At 34.9% G+C, this 22087-nt stretch overlaps 1 protein-coding gene and 1 long non-coding RNA gene across 2 annotated transcripts in view; both read right to left on the reverse strand.

Annotated features, from left to right (window-relative positions):
- Positions 1–617: 617 nt before the first annotated feature.
- LOC124643926 (neuroligin-4, Y-linked-like) overlaps positions 618–22087 on the reverse strand; it is a 28326-nt gene continuing 6856 nt past the window's right edge. The window contains exons 3-10 of the mRNA XM_047183053.1: positions 14842–14994; positions 13883–14083; positions 12456–12954; positions 10418–10508; positions 7550–7711; positions 7049–7200; positions 4251–4369; positions 618–3782 (exon numbers count right to left, since the gene is read on the reverse strand). Of these exons, the coding sequence (XP_047039009.1) occupies positions 2767–3782; positions 4251–4369; positions 7049–7200; positions 7550–7711; positions 10418–10508; positions 12456–12954; positions 13883–14083; positions 14842–14994 (2393 nt within the window). The 3' untranslated portion in view covers positions 618–2766. The remainder of the gene's footprint in view (positions 3783–4250; positions 4370–7048; positions 7201–7549; positions 7712–10417; positions 10509–12455; positions 12955–13882; positions 14084–14841; positions 14995–22087) is intronic.
- LOC124643934 lies at positions 9374–10211 on the reverse strand. Its single transcript, XR_006985988.1, has 2 exons — positions 10049–10211; positions 9374–9959 (listed from the first exon to the last, which is right to left on the reverse strand). It is a non-coding gene; the product is annotated as an uncharacterized LOC124643934 (long non-coding RNA).

Consider the following 22087-nt stretch of genomic DNA (forward strand, 5'->3'; position numbering starts at 1 on the left):
ACCTCCCAGGTGGTCCCATAGTCACCAGGTCAGGATCTGATGATGGAAACCCTGAGAAATCGAGGGCAACTTTCGAAAATCGTAGGCATACGTAGGGTAAAAACTTGACACTAAGGCGCATGTCTGATAACACTATGCAATGGTGAAGGCTTGGAGCTGACCTGATGATGAAGACCAGAGAAGGTCGAGGGAACTTGAACAATGAATGTGTAAAAAACTACCTCGTGTTTGGGCTTATTTTGTTCGTATTGACGAGACCTTTGCAACAGTGAAGGTTTGAAGCTGACCTGATGATGGAGACCAGCGAAGGTCCAGGGAACTCGACAATTGAATATGTAAACTACCTCGTGCTTGGGCTTATATTGTTCGTATTGATGAGAACTTTCCACTGCGGATATGACATGCGGATAGTGACAACTATGCTTGTCACTGAAAAGCTAAAAATAAAAAACTTTTTACAAAAAAATAAAACCGACTCCCAAAAACACTGAAAAGCAAAAAAAAACTATTCTTAGGTGCATCGGCCTAGAAGTCGGTGGCGTTATAAACTTAGTTACATCCATTAGACACCGACTTCCAGGCCGATGCACCTAAGAATAGTTTTTTTTGCTTTTCAGTGTTTTTTACTATAAACATTCGTTTTACATAGAAAACACTGTAGAGTTTCTACAAAGTGTCTATCAACATCACATCAGAGCATGGCTTGTAAGAAAGTATGCGTAGTTAGGAGAATCAATAGCATTAAACTTAAGACCATAAAACAATTTTCCACAAAACGAAACCACTAACCAAACAACGTTCGTGACAAAGTAAAATTTTACAATAACATGGAAGCAGTAACTCAACCAAAAATTGGTCGTGCGTAAGCCCTAAATCGTTCGAATGTATGTAACATGTACAATGTACATACGACCTCGAACCTCACACTCTCGCCCATTCAACGGGCTCCACGAAGCTAGTTTATAGCTAGATTTCCTGACCTCATAAACCCAGCGTGTTGATATTAAAGCCTCTCTGATTCGCAGCGCAAAATATTTTTTCATATATTTTTTCACTGATCCGGGTATGTATGAAAATGTGTTCAGGTTTTTTGCTGAAAATACTGGTGAGCGTACTAATATTCGTGTTAAGCCTGCGTACTCTGATTTGGTTGTGATAGTAGATTTGACGCAGTTTGTATGAAAAGTTAAATTCAGCTATCAGGGCAGCTAAAGCTGCATAGGGGTCACCAGTGACGGAATTAATAGCAATAACATGTTGAAGTGAATTATGTTGTCATTAAAGTCTTAATCTGCCGAATTTGAGGACAAAATTGATGACAGATTTTCTCAAAAGCTTTTGGCTCGTTGAGAAAGACCATCGAAAACTATCGTTATTTAGAAAGTTCCTACTACTAAGCTAAATGTTATGTAAAAACCAATTTGTAAAGCTGTCCAAAATTCAACACATGATTGCGTCAAAATTTCGTAAGCCGATGCACACGAGAAAAACAAAATGGCGACCAACTCCAGTCTTGCGAACACTTTTACATTGATGACAACACTGATGTTCTTTTCCCGTTTAACAATTTTCTTTTATTCGAAATTGTAAATACGTTTCGGAGACGTTTTAATCATGTATTGTTTGAGAACGATTCTTTTAAAGAGAATGCGAATGTTATAAATGGGGATTGTACTTTGAGAGATTTTATTTATGCATGAATTGAAGGACTCTCGTGTTTGTTGTAAGTAGATTTTACTTTTTGATTTTGTTGTTATTTTGTGGTACATAAAACATGTAGGTTTAAGAACGTGCTTGATTTTCTATGAAATGTTTTTAAGATAAAATAAGAACGCGTAAAAGTAAGTAAAAGCGCGTAGGTTTGAAGTAATAAATGTTTGCTTGGACAAAGCTAATACTAAACGTTCATAAAAAAAGAAAGAACTAAATACATTTTAACATCTTCAACAAATTCAAGAATGATATCCTTCAAACATTCTCCTTTGTGTTTTATTATACTTTTTCTTCTTTTCTAGGCACTCAATTTAATACTCTGTTAGGTTCGTCGTATAAATGAAATAAAATTCTTTTTTTACTCAAGAAAGTTCCAAGCACGTACTTAGACAGGAAAATAAGGATAATTCGCAGTTTTAAAAACTTCCTAATGCTGACACTTTGGCATTCTAAAGAAAGTACGCAAAAAACGAAGTTAATGGTCTGTGTCACATGGCCCTTTAAACTGAGATTATCTTATTGTAAGTATACAGTCTTTAAGATTCTAATTTATTTACAATAGTCATTTTCAATGACGGTACTAAGTGACGTAACAATATGTTAATTTTTGCTGCATGATTTGATTTACCCAACACAAAATTCGTCATTAGAGTTCATTTCAGAATTTTCAACGTCGATTGAATTTTTATCCATAAGGAGGTTGAAGACTTTATAATTTTTTTCTCCTCTGTCATCCATTTTGAATGGCGATGATATTACAATAATTATATTTACATGATCAACGAAAATGACAAAATTTACAGATTCGTTTATTTCGATCTCTGAAAAATTTGATTATCCTTTAAAAAAATTACAATTTATTCCGAAACCTATAATTACAATAATTACACCTATGAATACTTAAAACGTTACCTGTATTACATAATTATTACATAAAGTTAACATCGTATATACACTGCTTTAGTTCGATATTTACAACCATGGCTTGTCCCGTGACACTCACTCAATGTTCCGATCGTCACTTTACACATAATTGTAAATATCTTCCATGTCTCATACGTTCATTTCAGACATCGCCGCCTGCGGAACCCGAGACTGCGAGAAGTGCTGGGAGGGGGGCGAAGACGGCGGGGGGAGCACAGATCCGTTGCCGGGCCCTTGAGACTGCCCCGTCTGAGCTTGCACGTCAGGCAAATTCCCCGCACTGCTCATAAAAGTCGCGTTCTTAGGTAGCGTCATACAATTGGACGCATTACATATCTGATTCTGCTGATAACTGAACCCCACTTTCCTCGGCAACGTCGTACATTGTCCCCTATTTGTTGGCGGGCTCGATTTCTGCGACAAATTCGACATTTGTATCCCGGTGTGACAAACGTTCGGGCAGTTCGCTGTAGTGAAGTGGGGAACTCGATTTGTCATTGCGATTATCGCGTTTTTGTCCTGATGATCGATGTCTACAATCGTGCTCGAGCTTTGCGAGTGTCCGACGAAGTAATGGGGATGCTTCGACGATACGCTATCGAACGTTGAGTTATGGTTCCTTTTCTGTTGTTGCTGGAGTGCTTTTACTTGCAGTCTTGTTTTATCTCTTTGGTAGTAAACACCGGCGAATATAAGAACGTTTAGAATTAGGAGCGAGCATCCTATAGCTATGGTGACGCTTAGAGCTGTGGAGTATGCGGTGTAGCCTGCCACCTCTAAGTTAGACACGTCTTGCGTGTGTGTATTGTTGGGTACTTGGCTCTGTGTGACAGCGGACCCTGGTCGCGCGGACATCACACTAATGCAGGTCGTGACGTAAGTGTCCATCGTAGTGGACGGTATGTCTAATGTGAGGTTGTAGGTCGGTTTGCGGTACAGCTCCATCGTAGGGTCGAAGTAGTTCGCCCGTGTGAGTGGGTCCGGCCTCACGAGCCCGTCGTACAACTCAGGGTCGTTGTGGTTCCTAAAAAGGTTGTGTTTAGCGACCACGTCTTTCATCCCGGCGCGGTGGATTTCCGGGATCAAGCGTAACCACACGGACAGCTGATGTGCCCTATAATGGTTTTTCATCCGCGGTTTCATACCTGCAATGGAATTTTTGATTGTGTAACGGGTAAAGTATTTGTAGGGTCAAATTCGTGTGGCGGATTAATGAAAAAGGTCGACGTAATTAACTTTCGGAATTGATATTACCGAGCGTGAGGTGAGCGAGATTAAATTCAGTGTTTTGTAGATTAATTTGATGATAACGTTCTGTTTTTTACAAGTACATTTCTACCTTCAGTTAATTAAATTAAAATTAGAAACTGAATTTGCAATTCAATTTGCACCTATAGATAAAAAAAAAACTTTATTAGTTTCTAGAATACAATTTACAATAAAGTATCAATTTAATTAAAACTTGCATAGTGCTCGAAGTTTGTAATTACTTTTAAATTAAGTTGAAACTTCTACGAATATAATAAAATCGTGTATTTTCTGGAAATTGAAAAGCATAATGAGTATACGCCACGCTAATGACGTCACAGTGTTTTCTGAACTGATTTTCTTACCGATTTCCAAATACTTTTGGTAAAGAGTGTCGTACTCGTCCCACAGTATGCTCTTGTACTTATTCCTCTCCCGTGATATTGGCAGCACTGATTCTTGCCGATGAACTTCATTTGGATTTCTAAAGGAAAAAAAAAACATTGTAAATAATGAAAACCAGAAATACTTTATCGTACTGAGTATACGTAATACTTACTTTAACGTATGTTTAGCTTTTTAAGTTAATCAGTTGCCAGTTTCAAGAAATATAAAAAAAATTGGCTCACTATAAAATACATAGCTACGCTGACTAGCGACAGTTTAAGCTGTATAAAATACTCTTCCAATAAAAACTCATTAAAGCTATCCTCGCTGCAATCCACAATAACAGCATAATCCTCGTTATTATAAAACAATAAACTTTGCTCAAAATTTAAATTAATTATTCTACAAAAACATGAAGCATGGACTATAAGTTTTACAATTTTCAACCGTCTGTCTCAAAATAGTGAAAACAATAAAATTATTTCAGCAAAAAGTTTTGTTGACTGACTATAGTTCGGCCATTCAGAGAATGCGTTCCTGACACGTCGCGATTGAACTGACGACGTAACTTTGCAATGGCGTTGCAGTTACGATAAAAATATTTTTGCTGGTTGTTTACCGTTTTAACAATTGAGGAGCATTAAAACAACATTATTATATCAATAATCAATGAATGTTATAATTTTGTGCCAAACTGAGTGTCAAATAACTTGGTAAACAATATTTTTCTTAATCTATACTGCGCTATTACAAGGTTATGTCAGCGGTTTATATTTTGTAGTGCTGTGCTAAAAATAACAGGCAAGTATCGTAATCTGTTCTTATACAGTTATAATATAAAATAATACGTTTTGATTTTCTTTTTAAGAATTGGAAAATAATGGACTATAAGACTTAATTATAACGTTTATGAAATATAAAAATAAAACTATGACCAAACCGCATTTTTATACTTAGATTAAAAATGGTAACCCCAAATGGCGTTATGGGCCGCCATTTTGTGACGCTAAAACAGTCGTCCGTTGTCGTTTCGTGCGCATAGACCACGTTTTTCAAGTGTTTTCGATCTGTTTTTATTTGATTACCCGGCTTTTGTTAGACCGAGATATCAGGATTGATTCTGTTATTGATAATAATATAATTATACATGTAGGCGAAGATGATGATGAAGACACCACCTCCTCAAGCAAATCGGAGTCTGATTAATATTCTGTTCGCACATTCAATTCAATGTACTTGTAACAAAGAATAAATAAAACAATTTTATTATATGAATATTACCTTTTTTTGGTTTCCACTTAAATAACTAAAATATAAAACAAATGATTCCGCCAATTTAAAACGAAAATAATCTTAAAATAATGCGGCGGTTCATTTTGAAGGAACGGTAACGAACTCAGTGTTATGTTGTGCCCATCACTAGTCGTGACTAACTGATAGGTGTCAGGAACGCATTCTCTGAACGGCCGAAGTATAGTTGAGAACTAAAACTGTTATTTCAATTAAAATTGAAAACTAACAAATGGCACTGACAACAAACTTTCTTAGTTTGAAAACGTGCGGTAGAATATTTTAAATAAACTGAGTGTTTTTTGAAATGTAAATGTCGTGACATTTTTAATTTGATTTATCCTTATCTACGTGGCATTAAAATCCTTTATTTTGTCAGATTTAGGTAATATGTTTAATAGCATTTGCTCCCAATAAAAAACTATATTTAGCTCATAAATCTAAGATTACTATAGAATAAATTATGTCAAAATACCTATACAATATATTCACTCATAATGAACAAAAATGGTAACACTCCTCAAAATATTGCCACTTTCAAAGATACACGTGCCGCCTTCATAATATTTTCTCTAGGTCAGAGGAAAGCACCTTAGTCCCCTACTCATAAACTGATTCGAGAAAATAATGATACGCCATTTTGTTTTACCTCTGATTAATGCGCCGTCGTGAGAAATAATGTTCACGCTTAAGTGGTGCGACGGATATGAATTTGTTACACACGCAATTCTGATTTACGTGGCGTAAGCTAAAGATGTTATTGATTTTCTTTTAAGTCTTGTGGGTAAATGGTTGGTTTACGAAATTTGGTTTAATTGTTCGAGGCGAAACACATTTCAATTTTAAAGTTTGCGAATTACTGACAATGTCATTTAGTAGTTGAAAATGCTGCAAAGTCTTCAATAACAAAAAGTACACTCAAGGTAAAAAAGTGTTGAAGCGGAATTCGTCTTTAATGATTGAATTCTGATATTTTTAAAATATGAACAAAATTATCATCTACTATCTATTATATAGCACGGCATGGTCACATTACCTACTTAGTAGGTAACCGCTGTGACTGACAGTCCATTAAGTGCATACTGACTAGATAGCCACTCTGTATTATTATCTACCAGTTTGTAGACTAATCGACTAACTAGTCTAGTGAAAAATCCTTTGCTTCTTACTCCCTGAGTTCTGTATCGTTTGCTTTATAGTTTATTTTTATCTTAAGACAACTTCAAGACGTCGAAGAGATTTATTTATTTTAATTTTCTTACTTTATTTTTCTGAGCAACTATTCCCTATTTACGAACTGTTATCTATGAGGTAACAAATAGGTAACAAAAAGAAGCTAACACCATTTACTCCTAAATTATAAATTCTCAACACTCTGAACCTACACTAGAACACTAGACTTATAAAAGGCTCCAAAAACAAGAAACAAATGACACTCAAACATAGCTGAAACAAGTACAATTGAACAGAACATTTGACCACTCACCCAGTCCTCGCAAAATTAGCCATATACAGTATGAAAGCCTCAGACAGGGCCACTTCAGATTTTGTATAGTTCCTTGGAAAATGACCCAGACCTTCCACTAATGGGGCCCCGAATAAGTACGGTAACTCTTCGCCGTGTACTGAACCCATACGCTGCAAAGGAAAATGGTATTAGTATCAATATGTATGTAGGTTGAAGATAGCAAAATTAGATTTCTTGTCATATATACGATCATAAATATGTGATTTAGTATTTTGATACTTTATAATTCAAAAACTACTTAAAATTTTACTGAGAACGATTAAATTGATGATTGATACAATAAAATTACATCTAGCAAAAATTATCTTCTACGCAAAAACTACAGGATGGATTTTGATGAAATTTAGCAGCAATATAGCTCATAATACCAGAATAATTGTTCAGGTAGTAGTTCCGTCTGTACGTAAGTGGAACAACGGATTGGAGGCAGTAAGTAATAAAAAATATTCTAACCCTCACCTGAGGATAATCCCCATCTTTGGTCTGGTAGTCGAACACGTAGAAGAAGGTCCTGGGCGAGGTGTCTGGAGAGCTCAGGAAGTCTCCTGTCTGGACGAGAGGAGCCACGTATTGAGCATCTGAGAGAGCTAATACTGCTGCGTCACGGGTGTTTATTGGATGCTGGTGGACAAAATAAATTGAAACTTATGTAAGTATCGTGTTACTTGGAATTTTGATTGGACTTGTACAGGTTAGGTAATGGAGGGAATATGGGAAAAGGTTAGGTTGGTAATGAAGTAAGTGAGCCTGTTGTATAACTGAAATTAATGTCTTTTGGCTAAAATTATGTAAATAGCAGGGACAATGTTGTAAAAAAATATGTGGCTAAATATATTGGCAACAAAGGCTTAAAATGATGATGATGGTTTTAACTCACTACTGTGAATAGATGATGATGACTTGATAAACCTAAGTAATAAAAATAACCCTTGTAAAGGGTATTGATATGAAACCAAAAGTACATCAGTGACTTTTATCTTTGCAAACTAGAACATCGTAAGCAAAATTCATGTGAAGACAAGCCTTTAAACAAGATCAACTTCCACCAAAGCTTTACTAGAATAAATGCTAACAAAACTCGAACTTATCTCGTATACGTGATGTGTGTCTGAAATTACATTCAGACAAGTTAAACTATGAGCAAATTCTAACGGGTTTCACTGGTCGGCGAAGCTTTAGCCAATCCTACAACTCGTCGGAGCAAAAATCAATATTAACGAGGTCCATTATTAAAATTCCTTTGGAATACTTTAGCTAGATGTTTGCCAGGCTGCCACAATCATTAACAGGGTTGTATTTGAACCGGTGACCTTTCGATAGCGGTCAGCACCCCACCGTTTGTGCTATATTTATAATTCATTCACTCGTTATGATGGCCTTTGGACATGTTGAAAGGGTTTCAACAATGACGGTTTGAAAGCCTGCGATTAGGCTATCTAGGAATAGAGAAATTCGTTGATGAACTGTTTACTAAATAAGCTCTACAATATTACTTATTTCATGAATATACATTGACATATTTTTTGGGTACAAACCAATTAGATGTTATGTTTGACTATCGTTGAAAATTAAATGATTATTGTGAGCCAAAATTATATGATCTAACTTAATATAATATTCCTTTCTGATGGTAATGCCGAAATAAAACTAGCACAAGGAATTAAAGCAACAACAATAAACAATGTAGCAATCAAACATGAAAACTACAATATTAAAGCGAAGCATGCAAATGAAATCGCAGTAACACGAACAGAAGAATTCCGGCAAACAATAGCAGACGAAAATCATAATGAAAATGAAACGCCATAAATCGTTGAGTATTCAGCAAACTACAAACTTATCCTATAAAATATATCCAGCACACTCGATACGAAGTTGGAGTCGAAAACAGTGGGATTTTGGCAGCGGCAGGAATTTAGAGGCAAGTGCCAAATGGTCCTTTTGGTACTCCTGCCAAGTCGTCATAAACGTGTGTCGTAGGAACGTGGGATTTGGGTCAAGTTGATGCTAGTTTGGGTAATGTATCATGGAGTTCGATAGCTATGGACGAAAATGTATTAGGAGGGTAAGTGTTTTAGGAGTATAATGTTTCAATAGTGGTTTTAGTATTTTTAAACTGTCTTAGGGTGAATGAGTGTGAGTTAACCCTTAGCTGGTATCGCCTTTTTTGGCAACACTACCGGTATCGTGGGTCAAAATTTACCCATACCAAAAAATCAGTTGTAGAACGTATATTTTTTATTATTTGTATAAAATATGGTTAGTTATGAAATAATAGAAGCATTTTTTACAAAATTATCTTGGTTTAATTTTAGAATATTAAAAAATTATTATATTTTACACACATTTGTAACTAACCAAATTTTTTGGCACTTTCTGGTTAGTGTGAACTTAAAACATAAAAAAAAAATAGAAATGTATGAAAAACTTTAACTAAAAGATATGTATGGCACTTTTTATATCCTTATGATAACAAAAAAATAAATTGCTTCTGAGATCAGCATAAAATAAAAAAAATGACAACCAAAATCAAAACGACTTTTTCCAAACTAACAAGATTAGTCTTTATACTTTCTGACAACTCTAGAACACTGAACATTTTGGAAGGAATGTGTCTTACAAATAATATGTAAACATTTAGAACATTTTTGAGAATGTTTTCGGTCATTTTTCCAATCGCATAGGTAGCATCGGGCTCTTTTCCGACTTGAAATTGAAGCTGCAGAAGAGGTCGTTGCAACTGGTTCTTCAAACTGGGACTGATGACTGAAACTTGATTTATATTTGGTGTCCTTTCCGATTTTCCGGTTCCAAATCATCATTTGAGTCGTTCATCTCAAAAAGCCCCCCATTGTAGTAGAAATATTCACTAAAACAAAAAAAGTTACAAATTACACTCAGTGAAAAAAGTTACTTACTTGGTGTCGTGGGTCAAACGTGACCCAGTCGGCTACTTACCTCCGCTCCTAAGATAGTTGCAGCGCTGCACTTCCGCCCCCCGCCGCAGCTAGCGACGCACTGAGAATACGTAGAAGCGCGCAGTCGTAGCATAAATATTAAAAAAATAATTACCGAAAATGTTCGCTTCTGGGTCGAATTTGACCCACAATACCTGCTAAGGGTTAATAGTGCATCGCTTTCTTTTGTTTTTTTCGTCATCTGCAGAACTGCCGAAATATTCTGCTCACAGAATATTTGATACATAAATATTGAATTATTTACACACCAAATATAGAACATTCACAAATAATTGAACAATAATGAGGATGAACAAGCAATAAAGTTCGCGGTGAATAAATTATTGAAGCAATAAATTATTATTATTACCTGAACGGTCCTCTCCCAGTCCGTGTACTCGTTCACGATTGTGAAGAATATTTCACTCAAATGATATGTGTATGCATTTCTGACGTATGTCCTGAAATTATTCAAGTAGTTAATTGACAGATTTATCGATTTATCAAGTATAAAATCACTATTTATTATATGGGATGCTGGAATGTAAATTAATAAAAGAATTTATATCTAAACGGAATCATTTTCAAATAACACATAGATTTTTCAAACATCAAACTATAGTAATTATGTGGTTAAAAATTGCTTCAACAATACTAGACAACCCGTTAATGATACTAGCCTGTATATATACGGTACCATATTACTAAGTAGAAGACCTTTTCAAGCACCAGTGATTCCGTATCTGTTATTGAACGAAATACCTGAACCAAACAGTTATTAAGTTCACGTGAAATCGGCTTAGGAGTCTATACTTCAAGCCACTTGAACGTAATGGAGCTATAACCAGTCACTGTTCATTCGTATTACTGACCCTTATACGAATTGTATCGAAATATCAGATACGAGCAATAATATGTATACACGGAGCAAAGTTCAATAGAGATTTTCTCGTTTTGTAATCATTAATAATTTACTTTAATTTGAGTCAACTCAAAATGTACAACTCAATTTTATTTGGAGTCAGTGCAGCAAGTTTCCTGGTCTCAATCTAAAGTAAGATTTCACGAATAAATCGCTTTAGAATTTAGTTAAGTGAATACGTGTTATTCTACGTGACTGTAAGTTCTTGGAACATTCATAAATATCAGACGTATAATGTTATCGTTAATACTGTATTTTCTTCGTCATTATAATAATATATCTTTAGGTAAAATAATATTTAACCTCTTGTATGTAATATCTTTTTTTTTTCAATATAAATTGGTATTTCATATTTGATGTTTTTCAGCTCTTTTCGGCTCAGGTAGCTATCATGTAATATTTTACCCATTTCTCAGAATTTTTTACTGAAAGTAACTTTTGGGTATCGGCTTCATTAAGCCAAGTATTAATTTCAAAACGCACTTTTAATAACTTAAAACGGGATATTACGAGCTCATTTTCATACAAAAATTTCCGAACAGTACCAATAAAAAATCGAGCCGTAGGAAAACGATTGCTATCAGAAATAATATTTCAGTAAAAAAATTAAAGGAATAATTTTATTTTTGCTTCGAAAATGCGAACAAAGTGATGTCACAGCAATACTTGCATTCGAAATAATTTAATTCGTCATACAAACGCCACACGAGTTTTCATCAAAAGACTGTTTTTTTTTTTTTTTTTTTTTTATATAAAAACCTCTTTTAGCTTATGCTACGAATAAGCTAGTAATTGGTGTCTCTGTAAAAAATCAAAGGGAAAACTTGTGTTGGCGTGACATTCACGTTGAAATGAGGATTTTTAAATGTTCGTATTTTTTCAATACGCCTACAGCTTTTATGAATAATACGAAATATTTTTATGCTGTTGTGTTTTGTTTAAATTAATATTTTGCTAATTGGGTTCTATTTATAAAGTGGGATATTTTAATAAACGAAAAAATACCATCGATCTTTTTACTTGTAGCTGAAGTTTTTCAAAAATGTAACGTGTATGTGTATTAATAAACAAATAATATAAAGTTCTCACGCAGACATTTTCATTTCAAATAAACTCAACAATAATTTCAGCTGTTCTGTATTCGTCTCCATTTAAACAAAATAAAAATATATTTAATTTATAAAACTTGAATTCAATTATTATTTTAAAAGCTGCTCTCTACCTGGACAAATATTGTAATACTTTTCATATAGTACACATAGTTTTAAATAAATCAGTTTTATCTATTTATATAGTTTATCCTATCAACCTTCACACAAATCATAAAACAGTCATTATGAAAAAAGATGGAATTGAATACTACTAAAAGATACTTCTAGTTCACTTTCCAATACCTATATCCAATCGTCTGATTACCGCCCGTTCTCACTGAGACGTCTTATGACCGTAGTTCAAACACCAATTTGCTGAATAAACATCGACTCACCGTATTATTCTATCCCTTCTTTCACCTTCGAACCCGTTTTGTATGTCCTGAGCCGAAAATTTCCAAAGGGCTTCGCTAGTTACCACTCCGAAGAGAAGATCATACTTATTTTGTCCTCCCCTTATGCCAAACATTCTTTCCCCGCTTCTTTTATCAGCTTTAAGGTTATTTACTCCTGATACGCTCGAAAAACCTTGAAGGTCATTTGGTATGAAGAATGTAAGAAGCTCTTTCGCATAATCAGTTTTGACTACCACACCATCTACTGAAGGTCCGAAAGCAGTCAGATAACTCGGGGTACTAATTTCTGCAGACATTAGTTCATCTAGGGGTACTTCTCTAAGGCAGTCTACTATGAGCTCATGGTCTTTTACAATGTCTTCTGGAAGCGTGCAGTTAGCCTGTTTTGCTAATTGGACGGAAAAACTGACTGGGTCCTCGACAAGTGCCCAAGAACTTAGCGCTGAGCCTGATAGAAGAATTGAGCGATGGAATAGTCCTGGAACAAATTCATATATTAATGGTCCTAAAAATAAAGGTTTGTAAGAACTACTGTATTTGGTTATCAAGCTGTGTTGTTCTTAAATATTTACTTGACTTGGCAGATATTTTCAACGCGATGTTAAAAAGTTCCGTTGAAACTTGATACTTTAGTCGAAAGATGAAGTTTCAAGAATATTAAAAATGCTTTGAGAGGTATATTTTAACTACCTGGAGATTTAATTAGAACATCGTTTAGTTTACATTTAGCAGCTCTTTTGATGACGGTTCTAAGTTTTATTGCAAAGAAGAAGTTAAGCGTTGAGATTCTTTAATATAATATGAATTATGAGTCTACAGATACGCCTTCATAGTTTCCAAAAATGGCATATTAATCACATCTCATTGAAAATTCTAGTTTGCACGTCGGAATAAATTTGGAATCCCTGAAGAGCTCTAATTGTGAAAGTACGGGAATAAATTCCGGGTTCAATTTTGCAAATTGTATACAGCAAAGCGACTGATGATTACTTTGGGAAAATGGGCAGCTCGTTGTTTAGTCTAAATCAGCATGTATCAATTTCAAATTAGAAACTTTTAGTTTATGAATAATTTTGTTCTACTATACCTGATAAATTAATAACTTTTTTTATATTTCAGGAGAATTGCAAACATCGTGATACTGATTCAAGAGCCCTTTGCATTTATGAATTTATCGTTTCATTTTATTCCTCTTCTATTCGGAATAATATTGGAATAAGATTTTTTGTAGGTTTCATTTCTCTCGGAACTGTTTTCCTCCTTTACTTTTATTAAGCTCATTTTGGAATGCCCAACTATGATGTTTAGCCTATCATATTTCTTCAGAAAAATAACATCTGAATTGTGAAAAATCTCAAATATTCTAATGTTTGCTTAACTACATACTTAAATCAAAATTAACTTACCAGGCATAACAGTAGGCGAAATCATCAGAAAATTAATACAAGCGGCCCCAGAGCCATGTCCTAACATAGTGACATTGCCAGCATCACCGCCAAACAGGGCGATATTCTGTTGCACCCAATGCAAGGCTGCTATCTGATCCATCAGCCCGTAGTTCGCCACTCGAGCTTTTAGGTGAGGTATTGGATTCGCGTTTAAGAAACCTGTTGGAGAAATGTTAGTGTTATTGTTGAAGTTGTCTTGTTTTACAGCCTGGTCTATCTACAGCACTATTTGATACAATATTTTTATCTTATATTATCGACTAGGTAGTTTCGTTTTGTAGTGAGTGGGTAGGTGGTTTTTTTTAATATGTTTCTATACATAGTTCTAGTTCAATTAAAAAATCGCGCAATACCAAAATAATTGCCTCAAAAGCAAACAGCTACTTATGTCGTCAATATTAACGTTCATAATTCAATGAGGCAATCGCTGCGGTAACTTCAACGGGCAATGTTTAATTAGGAAGAGTGGTACGTGACGAAAGCTAAACTTTGGAGCTAGTCCTATAATTAGATTGTATGGACAGAAAACTAGCTTTCAACAAGGAAAAATATATTCTCTGCTGAATGAAATAGAGTCCATAAATGAACATTGCAATGTTAAGTATTAATAAGAATTATTAGAGAACTCGAGTTGTTTATGAGAACTCTTTGTAGTCGAAGAGGCTAGAGAAAAGATCAAAGAAAAATGTTTTTGCTTGAATATTTTCCTTTTGGCAGATATCATGAATAGTAAATAGCGTCCAATATAAAAGAAACGAACTAATTAATATTACATAAGGCATTAATGATAATGAACATAAAAGCGTTGCTGAAGTTGGCTGAGACAAATATTTAGACGTGCTATAAAAGTAAGTAAAAAGTAAGATAAAAATATTACAAAAATAGATTATAATGACAAAAATAATGAAGATACTTACCCAAAATACCAAGCCTGTAATTAATAGTGATGACAACCATGCCACCATAACTGGCTAAGACAGAACCGTCGTATACATTGCCAGAGTTCCACTCGAAAGATTCACCATGGATGAAGATAACTACGGGATACTTCGCTTGGAGCGTGGGTCCGACTGAAACAAAAAAGGTATTTCAGTCAAAGATCTTGACTTTAACTTTCATAACTGGATGTTTTTTTTTAGAAATATTTATCTTCATGTGTATTTTCAGGACTCATCATCATCATCATCCTCCGAGCCTTTTCCCAATCATGTTGGGATCGGCTTCCAGTCTAACCGGATTTAGCTGAGTACCAGTGCTTTACAAGAAGCGACTGCCTATCTGACCTTCTCAACCCAGTAACCCGGGTAACCCGTTACCCCTTGGTTAGACTGGTGTCAGACTTTCTGGCTTCTGACTACCCGTAACGACTGCCAAGGATGTTCACTTACAGCCGGGACCTTCAGTTTAACGTGCCATCCGAAACACAGTCAATGGTGTCTAAGATATACTTAGAAAGTACATACAAACTTAGAAAAGTTGCATTGGTACTTGCCTGACCTGGGATCGAACCCGTGCCCTCATACTTGAGGTTGGTCCTTTACCCACTAAGCCACCACGACTTCAGGACTCTGTACATTGAATATTTGTTGCGTGGGTAGGTGAAATGTATTAAATATTTTTGAATCTTCTTTTCGACCACAAATACAACATCTGATGTTATTGCCTAGCCCGAAATTACGACGTTATTTATTTTGATCATGACCTTTAGAGCCCTGCCTCACTAAGACGCCATGGCGACGTCACCAGCGGCGCAGGCCTGGCTACTTTTGGCATCCAAAGGTCGCCAATTCGAGTGGCCCATGGCGTCTTGACAGTCAATTGTTTACGTCGTCGCTGAAGAAATTGCACGCTGACTGGCGACCATACTGGCGACTGAGTGAGGGAGGTGCACTTTACCGCGTACATTATAGCGGCAACTGCGCCAACGTCGCCAAGCTGCCAGAGTAGCCAGAAGCCACGTAGTGAAATGTAGATCGTGGCCACGCTTCCAATTTGGCGACGTGGCCAAACCGTCGCCAAGTGAGTTAGGTTCCAGACATTTCAATACTAACTGCTTGGATACGTAGCCGGCGACGTCACCATTGGCGTCCTAGTGAGGCAGGGCTCTTATGCTTCCAAGTAAATTAAACCTTATTTAAATAATATTAAATAAATCATTTACAGACCACCATGCTAAAAAGGCAACAATATTCAAATCGTTTCTCAAAAGGCTTTCTTTTTCGCTACTTTTGTTTATGTTATCTAGTTTTCGCATGACGGCCCGTTGTGCACGGTAGATAAAGTCGGAACATTGGATATGTGCCAGCGTATATGAATTATACTTTTTTATCAATAGCGCTATGAATATTATAAACGTATTGTTTTCTAAATAAATTGCTGCCAGTTGGGTTTTGTGGACCGATGTTTGGATTATTATGATTGGTGAACTATGTGATACATTTTTAATGGAGTGTTTTGTTTTTCAAACCGGCAAGTTAAGGATGGCTTTGAATATTGTAAGTTTGATTCTAATAGTGGTAAGTGAAATCACAGAGAGGATCAATATCTTAATGAAGTTAAAACTGTGGAAAAATAAATAGTGAATTTTCTAAAAATAATAAGAAAACAATCCCATAATTAGTCCACAATTATTCCAGTAGTTAAACGAGGTGAGGATACGATCTAACCTCCGCACTCCTTACGGACACAAATTATCATAGCATGAATACAAATATGCTGCATAATTCATCGTGCATAACTTTGCCATTCAATGTTGCCGTAAGACTACCGCGAATTCCCTTTACCTAGGTAAGTGTTTCACCCGTTCTCGCCATATCTTCAGAGAATTACTTATCTTTTCCGTTCTCCTGATAAATATCCTGCATCGCAGGCCTAAGGCAAACGCAGATAAGAAAGAGCACTAGGAGGAGCTCTTTATCTCTGATCTGATTGATGAAAAGAATGCAGAAGCGAAAAGCACATCCCATGGTTAAAATGATGATGATGATGAAATACTTAAGCAATTTAATTTTATTATCCCTTATTATGTTTGATTCTAATTGATCCTATCAGTATAAAGCGTATAAGATAAAGTAGAGTTTTGATAATTAACAAACGCTGCTATGTACATATTCTATGACATAATTATAACATGTTCATTTAGACTAAAATATTTTCCGAAAATAACTAATAATTGAACATTTCATACAAACTACTTTCCAGTGACATCAATAAACCCTACACCTACAACTAAAAACAAAATCACGAACCGCAATGCATTTCCAACTTAGTAATATTATACGGAGAATCGATATCAATTCGAGTTCCTCCCTATATCCTCTCGTGTTCGATTCCCGAATAACTAGTATTTTCGTATCGAATTCACAAGTCACTGGAGTAATAACATCTATAACATTTCGCTGTAACGGTCGTGCTGGATTTACAAGGTACGGAATTTATTTTATCGTGCTTAGTATTAATAAAATTGAGGAATGAACGGTTGGTAGTAATTTGAGGTTTGTGGGTATTGGAATCGATTGGGGTTAGGTCGACGAATCGGTAATTGACAATCATTTAGAAATTAAAGTTGTGATTTAAGTTAAATTAGGAATGGAAATGGTTATGACAAAAATAACACAACACGACATCAACAGTTGACTCAAAAGGAATTCGTGAACAGAGGTTTCAAAACATATTATTACTAAATTTTGTTCGATCTTATCAATAATAGCCACAAGTTGCGGCTACTAAAGAAGCATAAATCTGTGGCTAAAATCGTTATTGAGATAAAGTTTTAACGAGCAAAAATCTGGCTGACATCGGATACTAGCCGACATCAGGCAGACTTTAGTAAGACTTTGCTTAGTAGTCGAGGCAGCGGCTACCATAGCGAAAAAGGGAGTAGAGTTACTTATCCTACCATTCAACAAGAACTTTACTGCCGAAGAATATGTAAACTTTGTATAACTAAACTGCTTTGCTCATTGAAAAATGCTGCACGAATTTGTTCTACATTTCTCCGAACTCCGAATCTATTCTAAGTTAACTTTGCCCAACATTTTACATCTTCAGGAAACATGCCAATACTGCTATTTATACCAAGATTGCGATTCAGACCGCACCTTCGCGTACAAATATTTACCTATATTCATTTCTGAGTATAGAAGGTTCGGGTAAAAATATTCCAGTTTAAAATAACATTATACCCATTTCACCCACTCCAAGGGTTATGGAGTGCATTCAATTTTGGAATACATTAGTATAAGGTATTCAGTCGACATTCAATGGAAAGAATTTGCATTTCGCTTCCCAATATGTCGGTCGCATTGTTTCAATGAATGTTCTGAACAAATATTTGTTTTGCATTGGCTTTGGCATTCAGCACATTAATGTTGTTAGACTGAAGTAATATAATTTGTGAAAATATTTTCCTGTTTATAAGGTTAAAGAAAATCGTTGCTCTGTTTCTCTTTATCCCCCGCTCTTGCTGACATGCTTTCACAAAAATACACAATATTATTTGAATTCAATTTCTTGTACATCGGAGTCACACTCGAATGAAAAGTATTTGCATGGCACCGTGTCTAGCATCCGCATCGCCTTGTCTTCCAAGAAATGTATTGTACAAACATTTGGTGAACAGCCACCGATGTTACTGCGGAACTCTTTGAAATGGGGTTATATATTTTCAAACATGGCGGCTGTATTTTGTTTGGGCTATTTATCTTGGATGTCGTGGATGCAGTAAATCATCGTTTTCATGGTAAAATATTGAGGATATGTGCCATAGACGATAAAAGAATATCAGAAAGGAATAAATGAAGTAAGCCATTATACTGTGTTCGAGTAATAAATTAAGATGTTTTTTTGGCTCAAAATAATGTTTTTTTTTTTCTAACATAATTCGAATTATAGGGACTCATTAAATTCATGTTTTAGGGTGGGCATTTACAATTTTCTTATATTTATGAAAATGTATCAATACAAACTGTGTGAAATGTTGGCCGGCTTAACATGTCGCATGTTACAAAGTCATCGATATAAACTTGCGCCAGGTTACTTTTAATGAACTTTCTTCAATGTACGACTTTTTTATAAAACGTAATATTACATAATTTCCATCTTAATCTCTCAAGCAATATTTCTCAAAGTTTAAAGTGGAATTTGCAATAAGTTTTCGAAATTAATTTGAATACCAGGAATTTGATGGTAGCACAACGACTGCTCATAACCATAAAGTTAAACAATTTGTTATTTAACTGGCAGATAACGGAAGATAATGAACATTTGAGACAGTTTGGTGTTGAATTACTGGTAATTTGTCAGAAGTTTGAGGAATTTAGTCGATATATGAATACTTTTGAACTATTAGGAGATCACACATAAAGAGTGTCATCTCTAGGGCAGTTAAAATATGAGCCTTAATTACCAATGTAATTTCAATTCTTATGTGAGGATCTTTGTGTGTGTATGTCCTGTCTCAAATAAGCGTGACTGCCTTGTGGAGGAAAACAATGATTTATCTTGAAATCGCCAATCCGCGTAGAACAAGCGGTCACCAATGCTCATGTCATGATATTTCGGCATTGAAACACCTTAAAACAAAAAAAAAGGTTTTCTAAACCACCAAAATAATCTTCTCAAAAACAGTACACAAACCTAATTTTCCAGTAACACTCATCTTTATAACTCAATAACATTTAGAGCATCGTTTAAACTTTACTTTCATGAAGTGTATGAAAAGATAGAAGTTCCTAACTTCGGATAAAAGATAGCCTGTTTCACGTCGGCACACTTTACAAAAGGTGTATTATCTTCTTTATTTTATGAAAACTAAAAGTTACTATAGCAGTATTGTTCGCCCTGTTGGTATCTTTGCTAATTTTAGAATCCTACTAATATTATAAACGCGAAAGTTTGTATGTATGGATGTGTGGATGTTTGTTACTCTTTCACGCAAAAACTACTGAATGGATTTTAATGAAACTTTACAATAATATAGCTTATACATCAGAATAACACATAGGCTACAATTTGCAAACATATTGTTCGAAATACTAAACCTGCGCAGACGAAGTCGCGGGCACCAGTTAGTTCTTATATATTTCCTTTGAAGTGCTTGGAGTTAGTATTTTAGTAGTTTTTTTTATTATTATTGCTATATCAATAGATACATTTTCAATATCAAATTCAATTAATTATCGTAGACGTATTTAGAAATGTTACTTCTGTACCTTGCGATTCAAAATCCTATATCGATTATCTGTAATACAAAAAAATATTAAGTTGATTTTTGTAGTAGCGTTTCAACAAAATTCACTAACACGATTATACGATTCCATATTTGAGGGATATAAAATTATACTCAATTTTATTTTTGGGTTATATTGTTATATTCTTGAATGTTATAAGGAAAACGGAACAGAGATATAATAAAAAGAAAACAAACGTGCCAAACGCGATGATATGAACACAAAGGAAAGAGATTGAACAAATAAAAAAAAAAGATAGCGATATCAGAATTAAATTAAGAGAGAAACAGAAAGGAATTCGGATACTGTAAACGTCAAGAATGAAATTCTATTGAAGACATTCAACCAAGTGCTTTCGATGTAGCTATTATTGAAATAATCAAAATTCTTGAGTCTATATTTTAATGTCTTACGTTTGGCTTCCAGCGTAACTGGGTGTTGCTGAGACGAGTTATTTAGGAATATCTTTATGAAATTGAAAATCCAGGGTTTGGATAAGACTATTTATAGTATTTTTTGGCTTCTGTCTAAACAAGACTAAATTGGAGTAGAAATCCTAGAAATTACATCGACTGCAAATACGATTACGAAAAACAAAACAAAAATACTGATACACGAGGTATAAAATAAGCCCTCAGATGATTACATACTAAATATTTTTACGACGATAGATAGTAAAAAGCAGGACCGTTTACAGCATTTTATCATAACCCACAAGTTGTAAATATTAACTGTGGGAAACGGTCTACTGTGTCGGTCGTAAACGATAGGTTAGTAACCCTTTTAGTACTAAAATAGTATAAACAGCATAATTTAAAATATTGCTTGGCTTGGAATCTATTGTTATGTAGTATTAAAATAATGTTGGCACTTCTTCAAACCTGTGTGTCCGTATTGTGAGATGTAGGTATGTGTCAAGATAATGTCAGATATTGGATCACCAGGAAACTGTTGGCCTAATTTGGAATGCATCAGCGAATTACTGATCGTTCCTATTTAGTTTTTGTGAAAATCTTGACCAAAACTGCAGGATGGAACATTGAAACTGATGATGGGTACAGTACAAGCCAATTTTGTTAATCCAAATGATAAGACCAGAAATCCATACTTTTCAGTCATAATCATAGCTTTTATTACGATGGAAGCATGAATGTGGATCGTTGAACATCGACCCCAATCATAAACCGCTGCAATTAACAATTTTGGTAGAATATTGGTATAATGAATACGTTTTACCGCATACGACGGTATTATTATAGTGATTATTAATTTATATGCAGCTGTATTTGCTATGATATTCACCAGTTTTACTGTTGTAACAGCTTTTAATGCGGTTACTGTGTTCGTTTTTAGTTGTGTAAAATGGTTCTTCTTCTACGTCATAGTTGGTATTGATAGCATAAGCATGAGACCTAACATCATTATTAAGAGTTTTGTCGCTATAGATTACTCTGTCAACATTATTTTTACAATAATCAGCAAATATACCATAGCACTTACCGACATCTCATCTTTATGTTACATGTTCAATTTTATTACATTCACACCTTTAAACATAGACCTCAAATAAATACCCCTTTACCTTTCTTTCACTACAATCAAAAACATATCGATATCTCATTAAATTCCTAAAGCCATTCCTATATTATTTTGTTCCGAATCTTTTATCAATATCCACAAAAGCGCAACCCAGTCTGACGTTAATAATTTCTTCAGAAATACTTTCCCGGCATCTCACGTGACTATTGTTGTTTGAACAAAGGACTATCGTAACAAACTATCCAGATGAAAGAGGACAAACCATCGCAAGCCGTGATTAAAATGTTCAAGTAAAACTTGAGCTTCGGTTTCGTTCGTGGTTATTGATGCAAAATGGTCTCTTGGCTTGACAATAGCTTCTTTATGCTTCGAAATTTGGACTGAATGTGCTCTT

The sequence above is a fragment of the Helicoverpa zea genome, chromosome 2 (genome assembly GCF_022581195.2).
Source record: "Helicoverpa zea isolate HzStark_Cry1AcR chromosome 2, ilHelZeax1.1, whole genome shotgun sequence".
Taxonomy (NCBI): Eukaryota; Metazoa; Arthropoda; class Insecta; order Lepidoptera; family Noctuidae; genus Helicoverpa; species Helicoverpa zea.